At 54.0% G+C, this 13,465-nt stretch overlaps 5 protein-coding genes across 5 annotated transcripts; 2 read left to right on the forward strand and 3 right to left on the reverse strand.

Annotated features, from left to right (window-relative positions):
• Nucleotides 1-51: 51 nt before the first annotated feature.
• Nucleotides 52-3,421, forward strand: P152DRAFT_467566 (uncharacterized protein; the record flags this gene model as incomplete). Its single annotated transcript, XM_033680776.1, has 5 exons — nucleotides 52-187; nucleotides 245-1,619; nucleotides 1,688-1,894; nucleotides 2,405-3,092; nucleotides 3,146-3,421. The coding sequence occupies 5 exons, from the start codon at nucleotides 52-54 to the stop codon at nucleotides 3,419-3,421; spliced, it is 2,682 nt and encodes an 893-aa protein (XP_033532473.1).
• A 300-nt stretch (nucleotides 3,422-3,721) lies between these two features.
• Nucleotides 3,722-4,312, reverse strand: P152DRAFT_450831 (uncharacterized protein; the record flags this gene model as incomplete). The annotated part of the gene is made up of 2 exons (XM_033678191.1): nucleotides 3,722-4,126; nucleotides 4,184-4,312. 2 exons carry the CDS (start codon nucleotides 4,310-4,312, stop codon nucleotides 3,722-3,724), a joined length of 534 nt encoding a protein of 177 aa, XP_033532474.1.
• A 181-nt stretch (nucleotides 4,313-4,493) lies between these two features.
• On the forward strand, nucleotides 4,494-6,498 carry P152DRAFT_85608 (PRP3-domain-containing protein). Its single transcript, XM_033683284.1, has one exon. It carries the CDS (start codon nucleotides 4,555-4,557, stop codon nucleotides 6,280-6,282), a length of 1,728 nt encoding a protein of 575 aa, XP_033532475.1. The 5' UTR covers nucleotides 4,494-4,554; the 3' UTR covers nucleotides 6,283-6,498.
• P152DRAFT_376403 (uncharacterized protein) lies at nucleotides 6,476-11,418 on the reverse strand (the record flags this gene model as incomplete). The annotated part of the gene is made up of 4 exons (XM_033675622.1): nucleotides 6,476-6,703; nucleotides 6,757-8,487; nucleotides 8,530-9,726; nucleotides 9,784-11,418. Coding segments are annotated over 4 exons (4,791 nt in total), but the record flags the coding sequence as incomplete, so codon positions are not given.
• Nucleotides 11,419-12,939: 1,521 nt separating this feature from the next.
• P152DRAFT_420210 (uncharacterized protein) lies at nucleotides 12,940-13,369 on the reverse strand (the record flags this gene model as incomplete). Its single annotated transcript, XM_033677146.1, has 2 exons — nucleotides 12,940-13,228; nucleotides 13,286-13,369. Coding segments are annotated over 2 exons (372 nt in total), but the record flags the coding sequence as incomplete, so codon positions are not given.
• Nucleotides 13,370-13,465: the final 96 nt, after the last annotated feature.

Below are 13,465 nucleotides of genomic sequence, written 5' to 3' on the forward strand. Positions count from 1 at the left end.
ATCTAGGCTTTCCGTGACTTCAAACCCGCCAAATACAGATGCTATTCCAAAATGGAGAGCTCTTCTGCTTCCGAAGAGTATGTTTCACAACTCCGCCTTGAATTGAAAGCATGGGAACGCGATTTCTCCGCCCGCAATGCTGGCCGCAAAGCCGGCCGCGATGACATCAAACAAGACGAGATTATAGGTTAGTATTGCTTTTGAGTAGAGGCTCAATTCATGACGCTAACAATACATTCTCCAGCCGGGAAATACAAGGAATACAACCGTTTACGATCCGCCAATTCCAGCAAGCCTCCACAATCTCCATCTCAATCACGCCAACCCTCGAAACCGAAAGACACCCCCAAGCAGCTGCTCGGCACCCCTCGTGTCTCTCGCAAGCTTTTCCAGAAGCAAAACGCACCGCCCCTCCCACCATCATCGCCTTCTCCACAAGGCCCCAAACCCATCCTATCCCCTTCTAAGGATCCGGCAGCTGAGGCCGCCACCACCCCTTCCCACCCCCGCGTCTTCTTCACCTCCGTTGGTCCCACTCCCCAAAAGAACGGCCGCGTCCTCGGTCTCTTCGACCTACTCTCCTCCGGCGAACCCACACCCCCAAGCCACCGCCGCCGAGGAGCCGACCTCTTCTCTCCCACGCGAGCCGCGCTGACCGAAGCATCGGGTCGCATGAACGTCCTGGTGACGCCGAGCGCGACGCGATATACCGATGCGGGCAACGCAAAGCCGGCGCACGATGGCACTCCTGTCAAGGCGGGTGCGGAGAACGGTGCGGAGGAAGACCCCGAGGAGATCATGACGGGACGGAAACGTAAATGGGCACGCACGCCCGGCAGCGGCAACGGCGGACGGTTCTGGATGGATTTGTTCGTGACGCCGGGAAAGCGGCGGAAGTTGTTCGATGCGGAGATGGGGGCGGTGGGGGAGACGCCGAGGAAGGAGATGGGGGGAGAGACGCCGCGGTTTTTGCGGAGGGATCAGGGGCAGTTTGAGGGGCTGGATGCGGTGACGGAGGAGGATGACGGGGCGGAGGTCAAGAGTCCGGAGGTGGTGGTGAGACCGTGGAAGAGGGGGTTGCGGAGAACGGTGAGTAGTGTGGTGGAGAGGCTGAGGAGGGTGGAACAGGAGAGGAAGGTAGATGAGGAGGAGAGAGCGAGGAGGGAGGATAGCATTCTTAGGGAGGTGGAGGCGGGGTGGGAAGAGGAGGAAGAGAAATCGAGGAGGACCCAGGAAGGGGTGGAGCAGCCGACGACTGCGGTTGGGAAGCAGACTGAGGCTCCCCACGAAGCTCTCGACGAAGCCCCCGACGAAGTTCCCGACGAAGTTCCCGACGAGGGTCCCGACGAGGGTCCCGAAGAAGCCTCTGACGAAGAACCCCAGCCTGAGGAAGACTACGTGGACATGGTCCCAGAGACACAAGATATTTTCGCGACGAAATCAGGCGAAGAAGATCGATTCGATGAAGATCTCGAGGCAGCAGAAGATCCCAGGCCGGAGGACACATCGCAAGGTTTTGTGCGGAAGAAGAAGGGGCAGAAGCGGCAGACGAAACGCGTTATCAGTAAGTCTAACCATCTGGATTCTCCCATTTGTTCTATGTCACTAACGATATCCCAGTGCGCCCTGTCCGCAATGCGCCGAAAACCAAGGATGTCGCAAACGAACCTGTCTACGCGAATGCCAGTGACTCAGACGACCTAGAGGACGGTGCCGGCTCTGAAAATGGCTCGGCCTACGGAGATGAGGAGATCGGATCGGATGCTGAACACGCGAAGGACACATCAAAGCCAAAGCTAAAGTCTAAGAAGAGGACGGTGAATCCACTTGCTCACACCAACTTTAGAAAACTGAAGATCAAGAATCAGAATTCCAAAGCAAAGGGGCGTGGAAGGTATCGTTAAGTTAGGTACCGATGTATTGGTATGAGATGGGATACCCAGACTAGAGTTTTGGGGCTTCAACGAATATAAATGTGCATGAATATATGAGATTCCAACAACAACAAGGCAATTTGATATCCGTGTCAGGCGATGCGGGTTACGAAATGGCATGCCTCATGATCACCTTAACCATCGCTGAGACAAGGCAGCGATCGAGTCATCTGCCACTTGCTGAGGCGCAGGAACAAGATATACGCACATATAAAGAGTCACCCCAGCTTGGCCAAATGCTCTACGTATCGATATCCCTTTCAAATATTAACGTAGAGAGTATTAACAATGGCTCGCTTTATTCTCACATCATGGGTGATGGGAGCTGTGAGGTTTGGGATGCGGCTCTTCTTCAGACGGAGACGCCAAGCCCAACTACCAACTGCTGCCTCAGGCTCCAAGGCTGAACGCTCGACATCACTACATCTTGCAACGACGGCGATTCCAGAAGAGATTCCAGAATCATCCAGATCGCCTCCAGCTTTACCAACACCAACGCCAATTCCCAGCCTCATACCCGTAGTCACGACCTCAAATACCTCTCCGTCCACCGACTCAACCCCCCAGAAAACTACCACCCCTCCATCCGAACCATCCACACCGCTCACCATGGCTGACACCGAGCTCCAAAACATCATCCGCCAACTCCACCAACAACACACCTCCCTCAACCCAACCACCGCCGCCCAACTCCTCTCCACCGCCAAACGCGCCCTCCTCACCCTCAACGCCCTCCTCCCCTCACCCTCCTCCTCCCCGCAACACCTCCAAGCCGCCCGCGAAGTCCTCGAGCTCGGCGCACTCATCTCCATCCGCCTCCAAGACGCCGACTCATTCACCCGATACTTCGCCCAGCTGCAGCCGTTCTACGCGGTGCCGGAGGCGCGGCTGCCGCGGGAGGGCTCGCAGCGGAGCAAGATCACGGGGCTGTATTTGCTGTTGCTGTTGAGCCAGCATGACTATGCTGGGTTTCATACGCTGCTGGAGGGGCTAGAGGTCGAACAGGAGAAGGAGGGGGAGAAGGGATTGGAGAACGATCCATTTGTGCAGTATCCGATAAGGTTGGAGAGGGCGTTGATGGAGGGGAGCTATGATCGGGTGTGGGGCGCGACGAAGGGGGAGAACGTGCCGAGTGAGGAGTTTGCGTTGTTCTCTGGGGTGAGTTCCGTCGTTCCAATGGCCCTTGTGGGTGGATGCTAACGTGATTGAAGGTCCTGATTAATACCATCCGCTCTGAGATCGCATCATGTTCCGAGAAAGCCTACCCGTCGATGCCGGTCTCCAATGCGAAGAATCTCTTCTTTCTCGATAGCGAGGGCAGCGTTGTGCAGTTTGCGCAAGAGCGGGGGTGGGTGGTCAAGGATGGACGGATTTTCTTCCCGCACCCGGATCAAGAAGGAGGCTCGGAGAAGGATATCTTGGCGACCAGTGACAAGGTGATCGAGAATACCCTGGGCTATGCACGAGTTTTGGAAACGATCGTTTAGAGTGCAGATAGCGGGGATTTGCGGCTCTCAATAGATGGACATTCATAAGACGGTCACAGCATGGCGTTCAAATGCGGAAATCCGGTTTATATCAAGAGGTTCTGCACGTCAGGCTCATTAGAGCAAAGATTCCGCCAAGATTGGCTTCATATGCTGGATATACAGTGAATGTACAGTGTAAAGGCGCTCTCCGTCTATGATCCAGCCGGAACCCACAAGAACTCCATCCCAATGCACGTTTCTCCCCTTGCGCCCAATCCGTCATTTGTATCTGACCGACAATCATCGCTCTGCCCTCGCTCACGGCACCACCACCACCCCACAGCTCGCCGCCTGCGCCACCACACTCTTACACAACCCCTCCAAACTCATCCCCTTCAACCTCTGCTCCCCCTGCTTCACCTTCGCGATCTCATACACATGCTTCAGGCTGACCGTGCCCACCGTCCCCGTATCCGACATCCCCGGCGCCGCCAAGTTGAATTTCCGACTCCCCTTCTTCCCTTCCTGATTCTCTTTCGGCCCCGGCACGTTGCCCGCTCCCCGGACCTTCCCTCGATCGGGCTTCACGCCCGCGGCGGCGAACAGCATGGTCGAGGTGGGTGGCGTGCGGACGTCGAAGGTGAAGGACCGGTCCGGGCGGACGATGACGCGGGCGGGGATGGGGGTGCCGGTGATGAACATCGAGGTGCGGGCGTTGAATTCCTAAGGACGGTGGGTTAGATTCGGATGGAAGGAGGAGGAGGAGTCGATGGCGCATACTTTGCAGAAATCCATGCTCTTCACACCTTTGCTACCTAGTGCTGGGCCGACGGGGGGAGAAGGGGACGCTTGCCCGGCGCCGACGATGAGTTTGACGATCACATCTTTCTGGAGCGCGGCTCGAGCCATGGTGAATTGACTGGTGCGGCTCAATTAGCAGCGTGAGCTTTGCCAAATGATTGTATCGAATGTGATGTGGTCGAGACTTTCTACAGATATCAACGATCTAGGCACGTGGGCACGTGACATGGCAGGGCATCGTCACCAAAACTTGCTTCATCTTCACAACTGAGATTCCCTTCAATGTCAAGTGATTATCAACGTCCCTTCTTTACCTTTTCGCGTCGTTTTTGACGCCCACGACAATCAAGATGCCGGAGAAGCGTCCACACCCCGAAGATGGCACCGACGTCGCCAACGGGCACAAACGGCCACGCTCCAACAACGCATCTCCCGCACCACCGAGTAATGGTGTCTCCAAGAAGAAACCTGATCTCAACGCCCAAATCGCCGCCGCTCGTGCCAAAGCCGCCGAAATCAAAGCTCGACTTTCTGCCAAAAATGCCGGGCCCGCCTCTCCTTCTCCCGCACCTCCTAGTGTAGCCGCACCGTTTGATCGAGCGAAAACACTCGAAGACATCCGAGCACGTATTGCAGCGGCGACCGCGAAGAAAGCAGCCACCGCAGAACCGCCGCCACGGGCGGGCTCGTCCAGATTTCCTCCCCCGAACGACTTCGACGAGGGGCCGTCGCGGGCGCGTGGAGGGCTGGGGATCGGGCTACATCCGGCGCTGATGGGCGACGTCGGAGCCGATCGGTCGAAGAGCCGGTCGATGCACCCGAAGTTCGCTACGACATCTGGAAACCGGCGGACGGAGTCGCCGCTGAGGCGGCAGCAGCTGGATCTAGCCGGGCCGAACGTCGAGGAGCTCAAGAGCAACCCATACATGGACCCGAACTTGAGCCTCATGCCGCGGGGACGGGTGCCGAAGAACTTGGTGTTTAATCAGAAGGGGAAGTATATACAGCAGGGGAACGCGCTACGGCGGCAGGCGGCGCTGGAGGAGATGAAGAAGAGGATTGCGGAGCAGGCGAGGAAGGTTGGGTTGGATGAGGATAATGACAAGTCGTTCCTGATCCAGGCGCCGCCTGAGATCGAGTGGTGGGATGAGGCGTTGGTGGACGGGACGGATTACACCGGGGTGGAGGATTCGAAGAATCTGAAGATCGACACGGAGGATTCGATCATTACGCGATATATCCAACATCCCGTCCTGATCGAGCCGCCGCAGGAAAAGAACGCGCCAGCACCGAAACCAATGTTCTTGACGCAGAAGGAAATGGCGAAAAAACGTCGGCAGACGCGGATGGCGATCCACAAGGAGCAACAGGCGAAGATCCGACTCGGCCTGGAGCCGCCACCCCCGCCGAAGGTCAAGAAGAGCAACCTCATGCGCGTGCTCGGCGAACAAGCCGTCAAAGACCCCACCGCCGTCGAGGCGCGCGTGAACAGCGAAATCGCTGAACGCGCAGCCCAGCACGATGAGGACAACGAGTCGCGCAAGCTCACCAAGGAAGAGCGACACCAGAAGCTCGCGGAACAGCAAGAGAAGGACGCGCTGAAAGGCGTGTTAATCGCTGTCTTCCGGATCGAGAACCTCTCGTACGGAAAACACCGCTACCAGATCGACATCAACGCGAAGCAAAACGACCTGACCGGGATGACCATCCTGCACCCGAAATTCAACATCGTCATCGTCGAAGGCGGCGCGCATAGTATTCGGAACTACAAGAAACTCTTGCTGAATCGGATCAAGTGGACCGAGAACGCGGCGCCGGCGAGCGTGCGGGAAGGGAACCGCGAGGTGGAGAAGGAGTGGTTGAAGAGCGTCGCGGATAGCGGTGAACTGAAGGATCTCAGCTTCAACAAGTGCACGTTGGTGTGGGAGGGGCAGGAGAAGGAGAGGAAGTTCAAGAAATGGGGAAGTAAGGTGTGTGAGACGGATGTGGATGCGAAGGATGCATTGACGAGGTTCAAGATGGAGAATTTTTGGACGCTAGCAAAGAGTTTGGGACAGGCGGATGGGTTCGAAGGGTGAGGTTCTTGCATAGCGGACGAGATACGCGACATATACGAACGGCACAGCGTGTACAGATCAAGTTAATTCATCCACTAAGGCGACATTTGCATCGGTTGCGTACCGGTCCGATCAATGCAATACATTGAAACCGAACCCCTTGTGTCGTCCATCATTTGCTGCAAGGATGCGTCTTATCCGCCCAAATCTATCCGTAATTGAACTGCTGCCGACAAAGGGGACACGTCGACGAATTGCTCGACTGGAACCATTTATGCAGGCAAGACGCATGGAACATGTTCTTGCACGTCACGCATTTCTTGCTAGGGAACTGGTTGTCCTCGCTGATCAGCGACTGGCAGATCGAACACTCCGTTTGACCCTTCAGCGAGCCGTTGATGTTCTTCCTCCATGCGATGATGCCTTCGACGATACTTCCGTTCTGGCGGTTTGTTAGTGGCGTGAGTAAGCAGGTCGAGCGGACGTGGGACTTACCGAGAACGTCATAACACCCTTCGTCACTAGCAGCCAGGTCTGCCACTTCCTGTCAGTCACTCCCACACGCTTGTCGGTCAGCGCGTCAGCGGGACGTAGTGGATAGCTAGGAGGCAGACTGATCACAATGCTAGCCGCCGTCTCGTCATCCAGCTGATAGATCGCGACAGCTTGTTTCGATGCTGGGGATGTTTTGACGGAAAGTGCCTCATTCGCATCGTCCTGCTTCATGGTATCCACCCATTCGCGAACGACCTTCAGCGCCGTATCGGAGACGAGTGGCGAGAAGTACCGCTCCGTCCATTCCTCGACGGATTTGGAGACGTGTCGCGGGCAGGTGAACCACCATTCGCGAACCTTGTTCGGGAGGTGTCGGAGGCAGAGGAAGTAGAGATGGGCAAGTCGCTGTCGCTTCTGCTTTACTTCATCTTCGGAGCCGTCGACCTCTCCATTCACGAGGTCAAACTTCGATACATCCTTCGGGCGCCCAACAGCATGACCAAGGGCATCCACTACATAGTCAAGGAAACTCTTCACTGCGGTGGTTGAGGCTAATTGCTGGGCATACTCGGCCTTGACCTTGAAGGACGTCGAAGGCGCTTGGAAGTGAGCAAAGACTAGCAGCCAGGCGAAAAGGTACCCTCGAACAGGTAGTGGCGAGGTGCTCTGCCAATTAACGGTGAGTGGTTGGTCCACTTCATACTCCCCTGGAGACTCCTTAACCATATCGATCAGTATAGACGGTAGTTCCACAGTCGCATCTCCCAATGCGGCTTCGACGGATATCTCTTTCTGTGCTTCTTCGACTAGACCGTGCAGGATTTCGTACATGTCCTTCTGTATTGCGGCCGAGTTGGCGTTCAGGAAGCCGAAAAGTTCGGATGGTGGCGGGAAATGCGTGAGAGGGATTTGCTTCAGCGTTCGCATCAGAAGCTCGTTGACGTTCTCTTTCAGCAAGATGGGCGGATGATCATGAATTTCGGCCATCACGCGCGCCAAATGGACCAGAGAATCGGCGACATTTTGGGTAGACGAACCTAACGCCTCTCCAAGATCCTCGTTTGCATTCTCCTTTTTAGCTTCATTCCGGAGCGTTGCGTAGAGCTTTAGCGATGTGTGTAGCAGCGTGATTCGGAGGCTTCTTGGTCCGGTGCACATATCAGCGGTTGTAGTGGACCATATATCTGCGACCAAATCCAGAATGACAGACCAATACGAACCATACGTCTCGATCATGGTGGGTAAAAGCACTCGAAGCGTTTGAAGGACCTCTGACTGTATTTCATCTTGGTCACTGTGGTCTTCCAGTGCCTTGATCAGACGCTGAACAAGGAAAATAAGTCGTTGTTTCGCAATTGTGTCCGCCAATTCCGGACAAACGCTAAGCGCCGCGTTGATTACGACCAGCGCAGATAGCCCGTCCTTCTTGAATCTGTCAACATTGTAACCAGTGACTTCTGCACAGAGTCGGTTGAAACGATCCGCACTTTTAGTATGCTTGCTTAACAACCCCCGGAGACTCTTTAGCGTAGCTGCTGTGGATATGGGGCTTGCCAATGGATTTGCCCAAGCTTCCAACTGTTCTTCTTCGAACACCGCGGATTGAGGTTGGCCATAGGTGCTTGCAGCCTCTTCCATGATTTCTACGTAGCTGACAGCATTGTAGAATGATCGAGTCGTTACCCCCGCCATGTGATTCTTCAAGCGCCTCATGACACTGTATATGAATGACTGGCCCTCCGAACTTTTGCCGCGCCACAGTTGGGGGAGGACATCGTCCTTCTTTATCCAGTCTTCAATAAGCCTTTTGCCGCCATCAAGAAAAGAACCAATCTCTTTACGCTCAGTGTAATCGTGTTGAACCCAAAAGCCATTACAGTGGGGGATATCGAAGTTGTCGTTTGCTAGGCGCAGCGAGAGGAGAAATAGCTCGGCCAAATCGACATGATGTTCGCGTGGAAGGCAGTCGAGTGCCCCGGGAAAACGCATCGCAGCACCGTAGTACATTGCCATCCGCAAAGGAATGGAATACTCTCGAGAGTCTACTTGTGGAGCTGCAGAAGACGGCTTGTATTCTTCTCCAGTATCCACGAGATACGCCGCACCGCCCAGAGGATTACTCATGGAAGTTAAAGGAGAAGGTCTGACGCCGAGGAACCTCGTGTTGAGAGCATCTGTCCACTGAGCGCGATCGGGGAACAGACCAGCGGGCTCTCGGCTTTCTACGGTGTCGTACTTGAAGAATTGATGGGCGAACCAGAGGAGAGCTTCAATACTAGGCGATCCTTCATCGGCAGTAATGAGGTTCTGTTGGATCACGGACGACCCTAACGCGCTCCGATCTTCGATGCTTAGCTTCTGGAATGTTGTTATGCACTTATCCTCAATGAGATGAAAGTCATCAGCGAAATTCTCGGGGAGAGAGCTTGATAGATCCTTGGAACACAGTATTTTCGAATACCAGTGCACGCCCTCAGAAGACTTGAGGAAGGGCAGTAACATGTCATTCCCCCCATGCTCGAGGAAATCGGCAAGTTTCCAAACCTCCGCGAGTGGAATGGCTTCGTCCCTTAGGCCACCGAGGCTTCTAATGATCTTTGTGATAGTTGTATCGGAAAGCCTTGACGGATGTTTTGCAGCGCCGACGAGCAACTGCCATCTCGACGATTCTGCCGTGGATTCTTTTTCTGCAACCTCGAGGAAGAAAGACTGGATAGACTCGTCTTCTTGAATCAGTTCCGACTGTTTCACCTCTTTTGAAGGGAATAGTAAACTCTTCAACGCTGCAGTTTTGGACGGAGCCCCAAGCGCAAAAATAGCTGCAACTGTGTCGTTCCACAAGTTTGTAAACGACGGATCTCCCCGAACTGCGTAAAGGATGGAAGCTAGGATGGGACCTGAGGGTGTGAGAAGTAGCCCTGGTAAATCGCCCTCGAGAAAGGCGAGCACAAGTTCGCGGATGGTAACAGTCTCTGGGCCAACCCTCCTGTACTCCCCAGAAACGATGGAGTCCAATACCGATGCGACGCCATAGTTCTCTCCTTTTCCCAACGTCAAGAACTCGATCGCTCTGGATGCGACCAAATCCAGAGAGCGTTTCAGAGATTCTCGAACTTCTTCATTTTCGATGCGTTGAGCTAGGCGATACACCGACGCCCATCGCCGGCCTTGCACCTGCAGAGATTCTTGAATTTTTGACGAGTTCCTCGCTTCCGCGTCCGGTTTTGGCTCATTCTGCGCAACTGGAGTAGCCTTTTCCATTGTTGCAACAAAATCATCACTGATTTTGCTCCATTGATTCCCAATGACTAGATGCATCCCCGGAGTCCGAAGCACACTCTCGATGACACCAGCGCCTCCTCTTTCAGCCAGTGACCAGCCCATGTTCTTACCATTTTCCAAAACACAATTAGAGACTAGAGGGCACAAATATTGCTCAATCGCGAGCGGCACGCAGGGCTCCGGAAGACCCTGGATGAGGTCTTGACAAAGCAAGACGTATGCCTCCAAAGTATCCGTATCTTGATGTAGCCCTCTACTTTCCTCCTTGCTCGTGGCTGCGGATCGCAACGCATCAAGCAGTTCAATCGTCGTCTCTGGATCTTTAGGGAGTACTTCCGGAGGCAGTTCGTTGAGTAGCTTATGGAGCGATTTCCAATATCGAGGGCCACCACGCTGAGCGCCGCGTTGAATTAAGTGTAAAAGGGACGATTTCGGTGATTTCTTTGCTCTGTAGTACTTGGTCCAGAAATAAGTAAATTCCCTTGTCAGGAGGCAGAGAGCGTCGAGGAAAGCTGTCGACGACCGTGTTTGATCTGATTTCAACCCACTCCCGAGGTAAATACGACAGATTGAATCCGGTGAGGCATCGACCAAGTCGGGTGTCTTGGTCAGGAAGAGTTGAAGTAGGGTGTGGGTAGATTGGCGCACTGGAGGGTCGGAATATAAACCAAGCTCCCAAACTCTCAAATCCCCAACGACCTTCCCCCATTTATCTGCGTGCGTAGACAGAGTTTTGGTGTCAAGGTCTCGTAGCAATGCACTCAGCTGCTTCAGAGCAGCGGAAGCGACACGAGCATATTTTGCCTTGGAGTCTTCCTCGTTGACATATCTCTCGTCGCTCAAAGTCTTAGGCGATTCTCGCGCGATGGCATCATAGCAGAAATCAATTATTTGACCCTGAAATGCGATTTTCAGGTTTTGTCTTTTTTCGTCGGAATCAAAGACAGCGCTGACGGACTCTTGCGCCGCTCTGGCGACAGCGTCGTCGGCTTCGTTGCAACTTGCCATCCATGGTCCTATGAGGCGAGAGAGATGCTTTGCCAGTCTCTTTCCTGCCGCTTTACCCAGAATTCCTAGGATGGTGTGCGCGAGCTGTCGAACCTTTCGAGCATTGTCGATGGAAAGGCGGGGGTACAAAGACACCCAAGCGTCCAAGAGTGCTCCATCTTCTCCAGGGTTGTTCTGTGACACATAGTCGGCCAAATCTTGCAGTGCCTTTGATCTTGTGATATCTTCTCTCTTGGACAAGTTCTTCAACAGGACGACAACGTTCGGATCCGATATTCGGGATAGGTCGGGGGCCTCGGCGAGATATGAAATGGAAGACGACGAGAACGTTGACTTTGAAGACGAATCGAAGGGATTTGCAAATCCACCAGAAAATGCTCCAGCAGCAGCACGACTGCTGCTTGCTTGAACTTTGACCTGTCTCTTACTCATTTCCAATGATACCCCAAAGCTGCATTGTTGAAACGATTGACAGCGTAATGCTCGGAATCACGAGTATATCAAGGCAAGAGAGTTCTCTAAGGATAAATGGTATCCTTCGGCTAGAAATGAAATCTCTTAACGACCTAACACCTTGATTTGAAATTGTAGGTGATCCGGTATAGACACCGGTGTTCCCAGTTCCGGCAGATGTATGTACAATTTGTCGTCGTCTCGCCAGGCCAAAATAGCTGCCTCAGGCACACAATATGCACGTCATCCAATCCAGTCTTTCGGCCAATCACCCTTCCTTCAGATTTGAGGAGCAAAACAAACCGCCCTGCCAGGCCTGCTCCGAAGGGCTTTTCCGCTTCCGGCCGCGCTTTCCTTTGCTCGTCTCAGCTTCTTTTGCAGCACGCTTCGCCCGCGCCTCCTCGAAGTCTTCATAGCTCATCACCTTCGCCCTCCCTAACACGGTAGACTTAGTCGACCGGCGACGTTTGGCTTCATCATTCTATTTGACTAGATTTTGATTGTCATTCTCGAGCAGGGCACGTTCCGCGAAGGATATTTGGGCGGCGTTAAGCAGTTTCTCTAGGCACAGCTTGCTCTCGTCGTCAAGTGCATGAGTGTCCATTTCGACTAGACCACGTAGCGAACGAAGAGCGTCTACTGTTACGGGAGTCTGGAGTACTTCGTCTTGAGAACATGACCCAATGTTCACGTCATTGGCATTCGGAACAGTTACCTCCGCCGGTGGCTTCCAAATGTCTCTGAGTACCCTATCTGGGTTAAATGGGTACAAACCGCTTCTACCCCAGCCGGCCCTTATGTTATGAGCAGTGAACGCTTTCTCCCGCGCAGCGCTGTAGAGGGTTGTGAAGTGCTCCTTGCCAACTGTGTTTGCACCTCCTCGATAGAACCGCTCGGCTTCGTCGCGGTAGGCTGCCTTCAGGGGGCCAAATACTCCAATATCACAGGGCTTGAGCTTGTGAGAAGTGTGAGATGGGAGACGGCACAGGCGAATGTTATTTTCAAGGCAAAACTGTAAGATTTCGAGCGTTTCGAGCGTTCCGAAACCATCGCAGATCAGGACACGCGGTTTCTGACCCGCCCGCTCTTTGGTTTGCGGATCGAACACTCGCGTCAACCACTCCAAGCTGATCTTAGAATCTGTGTATCCTGATTCGGAGCATGCATAGTGCCACCCAAGAGTTGAGAAGGTGGTCCAGTTGCTCCGATGGGTCGTTGGCGGCCAGATTACGAGAGGGGAGAGATACCTACCATCGCAGGAAATACATTCTACAGCTGTAATCATTGTCCGCTTGACACCCGCACCTCTGTAATTTCGCGAGTCGTCCTTACCTACCAGGACTTTGACGGAACCCAGCATGCAGAGCATGACGCCAGTCTCATCCATGTTATAGACATTTTCTCGGGGAACGCCTGGATCCTCTAACACCTTTCCGATCACCTCAAACCAGTGTGTGACCTTATCATATATGTTGTTATCATGGCGATTCCAATCTACGGCCTTGACCTTTCTTGCCTTGAGCACTGGGTTGCGTATCTCAAAGCCTTTTGGCCAATTCTTGTTCGGGGGCTTTGTCGCTGCTTTTGACGTAGAACGTCGACTTGCGATGCAAAACGCAAGCGACCGGACATGCTTGATTGGAATAGGGTAACCTAGATCGGCCGACCTTTTCAAGTACTGAGCGAAAGCTTTCTCTTCCGCCGGAGTTAGGTACTGTTGGCTCCTCGCCTTGTCTTATTTGGAGCGTCGTCCGTGGGCCCGATGCCATAGGGTAGATTTGGAGACTTTACCATGTTCCGATAGGGCACGGTATGTGCAAGGTTGAGATTCAGGGGGACCATCTACGAGGACTTGACTGGCGCGGTCCATGCTCACTGTGGTTGTGGTGGGGGTGGTGGTGACGACGAGGAAAGAGACCAGAGAGCGAGCGCAACGGCCCAGGCGCTATCTGAGGTGGAAATGAGC

This window comes from Eremomyces bilateralis (genome assembly GCF_010015585.1).
Source record: "Eremomyces bilateralis CBS 781.70 unplaced genomic scaffold P152scaffold_16, whole genome shotgun sequence".
In the NCBI taxonomy this organism is placed as follows: Eukaryota; Fungi; Ascomycota; class Dothideomycetes; order Eremomycetales; family Eremomycetaceae; genus Eremomyces; species Eremomyces bilateralis.